The following is a 10,291-nucleotide window of genomic DNA, read 5'->3' on the forward strand; positions in this document are numbered from 1 at the left end:
GCACCCGGTCCATGAGGCATTGAAAAGTGGCTTTGGACTCTGGCGACAGAGGAATCTGCCAGTAGCCCTTGGTTTAATCCAGGGTCGAAAAGAAATACGCAGTGCCCAGTCGGTCCAGGAGTATGTCGACCCGGGGCATTGGGTAAGCATCGAAACGAGACACATCATTCACCCTGCGATAATCCACGCAGAACCGTATAGACCCATCCTTCTTGACAACAAGAAGGATGGGACTACACCAGGCACTGTGGGACTCTTCTATTATCCCCATCTCCAGCATAGCAGCCAATTCCCTCTGAACCACTTTTCTTTTGTGTTCAGGTAACCTGTAGGGCCGTAACCGCAACGTCACGCCCGAAGGGGTGTCAATCTGGTGCTCTGAGGTTTGTGCGTTCTGGCAGGAGAGAGAAGACGTCAGCAAACTGCTCTTGCAACTGGGTAATGTCTGTTCTCTGGGTCCCGGAGAGATGGTCTTCACAAAGGAGCGAGGCCGGATTGGTGGATTTTAGGACCTCAGGCCCCAGCTCCTCTCTCTCAGATACCGCAGACACCAGAGAAACAGACTCCGCCTCCCTCCATGCTTTTAGGAGGCGAGGAGTTTAGAGCTGGAAGAAGGAAGCAATACAAGTACCTTCACTTCCGGCGTGAACTGTCTCAGCCTGGCCCCTCTGTCGTACAGGCGTTGACATCCCTGGGCCTGGAGCAAATTCTCACGTGACATCCTACCCAGTGTGTGGAGTTTTGCTCGCAGGTCCAGGATGTACTGGATCTCATTTTTGCTGGTGCTCGGCCCCTCCTCCCAGTTTTCCTTAATCAGGTCAAGCACCCCCCGCAGAGTCCTGCCGAACAACAGTTCAAAGGGAGAAAATCCCGTGGAGGCCTGGGGAACCTCTCGCATTGCAAACAACAGAGAATCAAGCCATTTATCCCAATAACGCACATCTTCGCTAATAAATTTACGGATCATGGACTTCAGTCAGAATCTCTTTCGTGTTCGAGAACCCCCCTGTAGGTCAGGAAGAGTGCCGTGGCTGGCTGCGGTCAGCGGCTCGAGGACCCGCGGGAGGGGGGCCGGCCACTGAGCCGGCGTTGGCCGCGCCAGGAGCTGCGGAGACAGCCTCCTCCATGGGAGGGGTGTCGGCGGGGCTGAAGCCGGCACGCAACCGCTGGCACCTGCCTAGAGGGATGGACAGCCAAGTGGTCCTCTGCCAAGGTGACAGCGGTCTTGAGGCCCGAGGGCCGGTGGCAGTGGACCCACGCCGACGTTCGAGTTGGCGTTCCACCCACAAACTGCTCAAGGACCACTTTATCCACCACTGCCTGCGGCGCTCCTGAATCCCGGGTTGCAGCCACCTGTTGGTGGCGTCCCTCAGTCGCTGCGCGAACGTGAATGGCCGGTTCTTGGGCCCCAGTCTGGCTTCACAGAACCTCCGTCGGTGAACCTTCGTCGGTGAACCTCCGGAGACAACCCCAGCTGGTCGATAATGGCATTGCACACGTCCCTGTATCTCTGCCTTGCTGCCAGGGGAAGCCCGAGGGCTGCTGTCTGTGCCTCTCCGGCCAGCAGAGGCAGGAGCCGGACCGCCCACTCAGCTGCAGGCCAGCCACACGCCTCCAACGTTGCTTTCAACGAGTAGAGGAAGGACTGCGCGTCGTCCCCAGCATCCATCCGGTGTAGGGCCACCCCCGTAAGCGCGGCGGGGGCCGCCGCCGGCAGAGCCGCAGCTGTCCGCGACCAGTCTTGTCACTCTTCAAAGTCTCCTACTATCATCATTTTCATATTCAACGATGATACGTTATTTGTCAGAATAAGCAAACAAAATGTGCTGCTGTTAAATTTTCTCTACAAAATGCAATACGTTTTGCCAAAAAGCTTAATTAATATAATTTCACTGTTGTAAAGTTCCACTGTGGTGGCGGGGCCGTGGTTAGGCTCAGCTGCAGAGGGGACAGAGCAGGGGTGTGGTTCAGGGAACTGTGCCGGGATGAGGTGTAATCAGCTCCAGCTGGGGTCAATCAGTGTTTTGTGTCTCTTCCTGATAAGTACAGGAGTAGCTGGAGAACGGGAGAGGAAGGCGGGAATCAGAGTTGACGGAGCTGAAACACCCGACACCAGCACGAGTTACACTAATAAAACGGATCGATTACTCAATTAAGTGTGTTGCCCTCTTTGTGCCTGCCCGAGACTCACGGGGAAAACAGAGGAGCGTTACAGTGGCTCCAAACGTGGGACAGGCAGCAGGGAGGAGCATGCCGAGATGCCGACCAGCCGATCCTGAAGCTGGAGCAGATGCTGGCGGGGATCGCGGCCATGCAGCACGAGCAGGCGGAGACAAACCCGGGGCATTGGTGGAGGCGTTGTGGGTGAAGATTAGGTGTGTGCATGGGGACGCTTGGGAGTGTCCCATAGTGTCAGTGGAAATTAGACATGGGCGGAAGAAGCATAATGTAAAGGTTGCGGTTATCTCCCACCTTACGCACCCCGTAATCTTGGGAACAGATTGGCCAGGGTTTAACAAGTTAATGGGGAAGGCTGCGGCGGTGCGTTGACGACAGACAGAGTCATGCGGTATGTGTGCTGTGAGCTCCCGAGTTCCACTCAATGGAAGATTTTCCACTCGAGCAGACAAGCTTGGACCGTTTTTTTGAGAATTGCCCCCCACCTTCCCTGAGCTTTCCAGGATGTTCAATCGGTAGGATGTGCTTTTTTGGGAGCACATATCTGTGTGAAAAGCTCTACTCCACCATGAACTCATGAAGTCAAAGTACAGGTCCAAACTCACTGATGAGCATCTTCAAGCCATGCTGAGGGTCTCAACTGCTTCCTCCCTCAAGCCAAATGTGGCTCAGCTGTGTCAGAGGAAGGAGTAGACAAGAGAAGCCTATGTTCTAAAGAACTGTTCATGCTCTGAAGAATCGTTCATGTTCTGAAGAACTGTTCATGTTCTGAAGACCCTGTTCAACCGTTCAATTGTTATTAATAAAGATTGAGAAAATTGGATCAGTTGTACTTTTTTTTTGAATACTTGATGCGGTCTGACCCAGAGTCTACCTCCAGCGGCCCCCAGGTAAGTTGAGTTTGAGACCCCTGCTTTACAGCCTTTTAATTTCAAGGTGATCCATAGGCCAAGGATGCAGATGGTTGTGGCCAACTTCCTCTCCAACTCCTCTGGTGAGGGGGCTCAGCTGCAGAGGGGACGCAGCGGGGGGAGGTGGTTAAGGGAACGGTGCCGGGATGAGGTGTAATCAGCCTCAGCTGGGGTCACCCGACACCAGCACGAGTGTCGGGTCACTAATAAAAAGAATCAATAACTCAATTAAGTGTGTTGCCCTCTTTGTGCCTGCCCGAGACTCACGGGGATAACGGAGCAGCGTTACATCCACTATCAGGAAGATTCAAAGGGAGAATCTGATCTGGATTTCTGACACGGATCAGCCCCAAAACCTTTTTAAAACAGCCCAGGATCAGGAGACCTTGTTTAGTTTATTTATTTTTAGTATTTTCCCCTGCTGGACTTGAGAGGCTGTGGACTTGTGTCTGCTTTGATGCCTAATGTGAATGTGCCTATCTGTAAATACTGAAAGTGAGTGGTTGTGAGTCTGATGCTATGTGTGTGGGCTAACCTGCTGTTACGGTCATGTTAAAGAAATGATTTCATTTTTTAACTGGACTCTTCAATGATGCCATTTTTCTTTTATTATCTGTTGTCAAAATGCTGACGTGGACATTAAAGGGTCATATCGCTACAGAATAAGTGTTTAACTGCCTCTAGTTGTGTTGAGCCGTGACCTTTGATTTCCATGTGCGGAGATGGAGAGAACATCTAACAGTTTTACTGCTAATAGTTCCTTAAAAAGTTAAGGGTTTAAAGCGACTCAAAACATCTTTAAAAGTGCTGCAAATGAATGAAGCAGATGTTTATGATGTTGTTAAGAGGTGAAAATACACATGAACAAAACCAATGAGATAAGTGTGCCTCTGCAAAACAAATGTATTACCATCAGAAGACGGATTTGATATGATACATATTTTGCATTTGTAATGTAGCTGCAGATTATTTGACAGATGACCCAATAAATACATTTCCTATTTAATTTTTTTCATGTCGGAGAGATTAGTCCACTAATTGTTTTTAATCACTCATCCTCACGTGTTCTTGGACCAGTGATCAAAGTTTGAATTCCCACATGTGGTGTCGTCATAGTCTGACGACACCACAGTCGGAGAGGCATAGATCTGTTATTAATAAGTTTGGTGGAAGGAGACCAGAGTCAGAGCACACGGCACCTTCCTGCCTAATGCTCTGAAACCACTTCATGTATGTTGTGACACTGGACAGGTATTTGTTTTAATATTTGTTTTAAAACTGATAATTTGCTCTATACACCATGGATAATGTTTCTGTTATAGGAATTTTCATTCTCTCAGGGCTAAATGAGACAGTCAATTACAGAATTACTATCTTTTCACTTACTTTACTGTATTACTGTATGATCTTGTTTTTCAATATCTCTATCATCATGATTGTTATCTTAGATCAAAACCTACATGAACCCATGTACATCCTTTTGTGCAGTTTTTGCTTTAATGGACTTTATGGGACCACAGGTTTCTACCCCAAACTGCTCTTAGATCTGCTGTCTTCCTCTCAACAGATCTCATATGAAGGATGCCTTTTACAGGCTTTTGTCATGTATTCATTTGCCTGCTGTGAATTATCTATTCTAGCCGTCATGGCCTACGACAGATATCTGGCTATATGTCGACCACTTCACTACAACTCTGTCATGACAAAGATGAGGCTCTCTCAGCTCATATGTTTCTCCTGGCTAACACCTTTCTGCATCTTTTCCATCAGTATTGTTCTGACATCTACGCTAAAGTTATGTGGTTCAAAAATTCCAAAACTGTTTTGTGTGAATTGGTTAATTGTCAAACTCACTTGCCCTGGCACTGACACTGTTTCAAGTAATATTCTCTCTTATGCAACAATTATCATTTTTGTGTGTCATGGTTTATTCACAATTTGGACTTACATGCATATGATTAGAACTTGTCTGAGGTCCAAAGATGACAGGGCAAAGTTTATGCAGACATGTGTGCCTCATTTAGTCTCTTTAGTCACATTCCTTGTTGTCATACTTTTTGATTTGATGTATATGCGATTGGGCTCCACAGATTTACCTCAGAGCATTCAAAACTTCATCGCTATAGAATTCCTGCTCATTCCTCCTGTGATGAATCCTCTAATATATGGATTCAAACTGACAAAGATACGAAACAGAATTTTAGGTTTAATGTACGTTGAAAACAAATGACTGCTTCAATTCAATTTCAACTCTCAAAGTCAAAGTCAAAGTCAGCTTTATTGTCATTTCTTTCATTTGTGCAAACATACAAAAGATCTGAAGTTACATTTCTCTCTTGGCCAACATGAAGTGATTATAGTAATAATAATAATAATAATAAAGTGCAAAACAGATAACAACAACAAAGAACATGTAGACAACATATAAGTTAAGATACTATAAAAACTATGAAACTTTACAACTTTACATCTGTATTGTAGCAGCAGTCTAATGTATGTATTATATTTTTTGTTTGATCGAAGGAAGTAATGCAACAGAATCTAATATGTCCCTGGTTAGACAATTACATTTAATGTGTCAAAGAAAAATTCTATATATTAGCAAGATATGTTATAATGTTTGAGTTTCCCTAAAATGTCCGATCATCCAATTTTTATCTACGTGTCTGAAGAATGCAGGCCTCATTATATGCATATTAACAAAGCATTTAACTTTCACTTTTGCTAATATATATATATATATATATATATATATATATATATATATGTTTTTTGTTCTGATCTTGCCTTTAATCATGGACATTTGTGAAACAACATCATACAAAATAGTAAATATCCTGACATATCTTAAAGCTTTTTTGGGCCTTATTGTGAATGTAATTCATAGAATATGCTTGTTTTCACCCCACAGCAGAGCACGACATTGAGCAGCCATGTTAAAAACACACTAGCTAAAACTTAATGAATTATTCACTGCAACTTGAATATACACATAATACATATATAAACGAGTAGAGCTTTTTCCATTCATACAAATATTCCAAGTAAAGCCTACATGTTTAGAATCCTTTCTACATGATTTTTAAAAAAACACCCACACAGATGTTTTAATTTATTTTGTCTGATCATACCTGGTGTGAATATATGTACAGACTTTGCTTGATGGAGATATAACGTATGGAATCACAGTTAAATTCCCCCGAGATGTTCTGCTACTAATTAGTCTCATGGTAGAGATTTACTTGTTGTTGTTGTCTGACTCCATTTCCCCCTGCTGGAGCCCGGTTCCTTGGACCACTAAGCTGCCCAGCAGAGCCCCAGCTGCGGCCCCCACAGCTAACCTGGTACTCATCCCTGTGGTCCCCCTTGAGGAGCCAGCAAGAGCCCCAAATACAGCTCCCAGCGCAGCACCTCCCGCCCTCAGACACGAAGGAGTCCAGTCAGCTTCAAGTTGCCACACTTGGCTAGCAGTCTCTTTCTATGGACCCAATAAGAATGACTGAATTAGTATACGTTAAGTGCACCATATCTTATACCTGATAAATAATCTATAATTGGGATGTATATGTATATGTATATGTAGCAGAGGAAGCTGGTCTGTAGAGACAGAGGAGGATTAAAATACAAGTAATTGGTTGAAATAAACCATCACCAAATCCCTCTATCACTTATAAAATATATTTCTCTCTTCTTTGAAAAAAGAGGGGGGGGGGAATTCATTAAAAACTGACAAAATAGACCTGATCTCAAAGGACCAAGGATAGGCATACCCTGATTATGAAACTAGTGGCAACTGCAGGTATCTCCGTTTAGCGTCCGCCTGCACCCTGAGAAAATCAACCAGACCTGCAGGGCTCTTCTTAGACAGCAGATGGAGTCAAGCTCAAATCAATAATACGGCAGCGAGAAGAGGTTTCGTCTTCAGTAGCAACTTAAGTGTTTCTGTAGTCTGATCAGTTTTGAGAAGAAAAGGTGAGCTGCCACCTCAAAGGCTCGGTCGCCACCGTTTTTGTGCAAATAGACTTGCACAAAAACAGTGAAACACTAAAGTGAAACACTGCAATCAGTTAAGCGAAGATCATAAACCATTTTAAGAGTTGTTTCAGTTCTATAGGTTGATTTAAAGCCACACTGAAACTTGTCATCAATGTCATGGTTAGCTCCAATTTTTTGCAATTGACTAAAAACTGCTTTTAAACAGAAAATGTAGCTTGTTGATGAAACATTCAATACAGTTTTCACAGAGAGCAAGCGTTGTCCGCACAGCTTGGCTGAGGGCAGAGACAGTTACTTGTACTATTGCACTCCTCCCCTAATGCAGTTTTCTTTGGGTTTATTCATTCTATGGCAAATAATAAAGACAGACAATTTCGCTCACCTTCTCATGTAGCATGATGTCATTGTCCAACACAACCACTCTTTTGTTTTCTGTCTCTGTGAATGAACAAGGTTACATTTACTTCAATATTTACACCAGGGTCATATCGCTCAGGATCTGTGCTGCTGATGAGTTTGTACTCACTGGGTTTAGCTTCTTCTTTCTCATGGCTGCTCAGTTGCACCTCAAACGCCCATTTTGGTTGTCGGGCAAGCTCCTCTAATGACTTGAGGTCCGTCATTGTTTTCCTGTGTGGGTTACTTTTATTAAAGTCCACAGTTTTTGTCCCATTTGTTCTCTCAATTTCTTTCTTCTGACAGTGCCTCTGCATCCCTTTGATTGTGGCCTTCAACACCTTCTTTGTATCTTCATTTTCTCTCTTCAGCCGTTTAATTGTCTCTTTAAGCTCCTTTGCTTCTCTTTTATGATTCATCATCATTTCATCAAGAGCTTGATCTTTCTTCGCACACTTTTCCTTAAAGGCTGCTGTCTCTTGCTCTTGTTTCTTCAGTCTTTCCTCTAGCACTTCCTTTTCCACCTCACTGCTTTGCGTTGTAGCTTTAATCACATCATCTTTCGCTGCACATCGTTCACTCAGGCTTCTTATCATTCTTTCTTTCCCCATAATTACTTGTTTGAGCTGGTTGTTCTCCCTCTTAGCTGCTAATCCTTTGCCAATCTCTTCTTCAAAGTCTCTATCTTTACTCTCCTCTGACTTCCTCGCCACTTTCAGAGCTTCAATCTGTTCATCTTTCTCTTTAGCTGTTTTAATCCTGTCCTCTACAATGCTGTCCTTCTCCTTGGCTGTTTGTGTAAGCAGATCAATGTCCCTCCTTGCCTTCTTGAGCTGTCTTGCTTTATTTTTGGAGCTTTGATGCAGCTTTTGGTTGGTTTCTTGCAGTTTAATAAACCTACGCAACAACTCTCCAGTATCATTCTCCACCTCCATTTCCTCAATCCTTTCCAGCAGTTCTTTAACTTGAATATATCCCACCTTGTTTAAATTATCAAACACATGATATCTATTCCCACATTTGTCCACCAACCACTTTAGGGCAGGCCAACTCTCAATGTGCTCCTCAATGGGAATGACTCCCAGTTTGTCTCCCCAAGTGAACAGCACAATGACTCGAGTCCACCCCCAAACTCCAAGCAAGCTCAAGTGTTCCTCCGCTCTCAAGCGGTCCATTTCAGTGAACGTCTCATCGCTGCGTACGATCACCAGCACAGCACTGGGAATGGGGGCGCACAGAGACACACCGTGGGCAATCTGCTGTTGGACCTCCCGTGGAGTGTCTTCAGAACAGTATCTCCCATGCCAGCCGGGAGCCTCAACCACAGTCAGTTGCTTTTTGAGAACTTCACCCCGTCCCTCGGTACACTGTGGTGTTGGAAGCCCAGCAGGGAATACTTCATCCCCAAGAATGGTGTTTCCGGCTGAGCTTTTCCCAACTTGCTTTGGTCCCACGATGAGAATTCGAAGCACTGAGATCGGAGGAGACTCTGCTTGATAAAAAAAGAAGGAAAAAGGTCAACAACAAAGGGATCAGATAGGATAGGTGAAGGTTGCCTGAACCCTTTCAAAAAGGGAAAGCTTTGTTTTAAGAAACTTCATTGGATATTACTTGGAAGAACCATAACATTGTTAAGTACGAGAGTAGCATTACAATTCTTTGTCGGTTCATCACCTCAAGTGATTCCTTTCACATCACAGATGGTCATTGGATCCAGTGTTACTATAACATATTGATTGATTAACTGATACTTACCCATGAGGATTCTGAGAGTCTTTCTGGACTTCTGCACATCCATCCGCCTCAGAATCGCCCTCTCTTCTAATTCTTTCCTTTCTTTCCCAGTTATTCTAGAGAATTCCTCATTTGTAGTCAACCAACCAACCCCTCCGGCCTTTATGTTTCCTGCAACCATTGTATCAATCTTCACCAGAAGTTCTGCAACCTGAGCGTCATCATCTTCTCCCCAAATGCTTGTGTCCAAAAGGTGGTATCTATGACCACACCTCTCCAAAACCGCTTTGAGAAAGCTGTGACTTGCAGCGTAGCCTTCTACGGACGAGCCTCTTAGTCTCTCACATCTGGTGAATATTACTATTGTGTTTCTCCACACGGTATCACTCAGCAGCTCGAGAGCACCCTCGACTGTCCACTCCCTGCCTCGGAGAGGGCCGATGGGTATGACCATGAGGAAGGCATGAGGTCCTGGCGGGCACATGATCACGCCGGCGGCCATGTTGTCGTTCACCAGGCTGGGGTCTCGGGAAGAGTAGTGGATCCACCTTTCAGGGCTATTGATGATGATAACTGTACGCCTATTTTTAAGAGCACCCTGTCTCCGAACACACATCTTCACGTCTCTGCTGATATCAAACATCTGGCGGCCGAGGATGGTGTTTCCTGTCAAACTCTTTTCCAGCCAGTCGTTCCCCAGGAGGACAATCCTCAGCTCCTGAAGACAGCGTTTGCCCCCTGGCAGCAGACAAGATAGTTCAACAGCAGTGCAAATATGTCATCATATCATATAGTCTTGCTGTCATGCAGGTATTGAAAATGCTAACTATGTCCTAAATTATTAGGTATTTCAATCTTATTGAATAAGCATGAAATATATTAAGATGTATTCAAATATCAATAACAAACCAACAATTTTCAATGAATTTGGATACAATTACAAGCTAATTATGGACCATGGAAACAGTAGTTTATGTAGTATGTGATTAGGATATGATTAAAAGCTCCAGCTACAATATGGACTGTGTTGGGCTTGTTTTTGTTTTTTAAAAGAATCTCAATTTGTAAACCAGCAG

At 44.7% G+C, this 10,291-nt stretch overlaps 1 protein-coding gene across 1 annotated transcript; it reads left to right on the forward strand.

Annotated features, from left to right (window-relative positions):
• Window positions 1-4,389: 4,389 nt before the first annotated feature.
• On the forward strand, window positions 4,390-5,319 carry LOC117750724 (olfactory receptor 6F1-like). Its single transcript, XM_034562043.1, has one exon. The coding sequence runs from the start codon at window positions 4,390-4,392 to the stop codon at window positions 5,317-5,319; it is 930 nt and encodes a 309-aa protein (XP_034417934.1).
• Window positions 5,320-10,291: the final 4,972 nt, after the last annotated feature.

The sequence above is a fragment of the Cyclopterus lumpus genome, chromosome 21, assembly GCF_009769545.1.
Source record: "Cyclopterus lumpus isolate fCycLum1 chromosome 21, fCycLum1.pri, whole genome shotgun sequence".
In the NCBI taxonomy this organism is placed as follows: Eukaryota; Metazoa; Chordata; class Actinopteri; order Perciformes; family Cyclopteridae; genus Cyclopterus; species Cyclopterus lumpus.

Coding starts and splice junctions, on each gene's coding strand:
- LOC117750724 (XM_034562043.1), top strand. CDS start 4,390: ATGGATAATGTTTCTGTTATAGGAATTTTCATTCTCTCAGGGCTAAAT.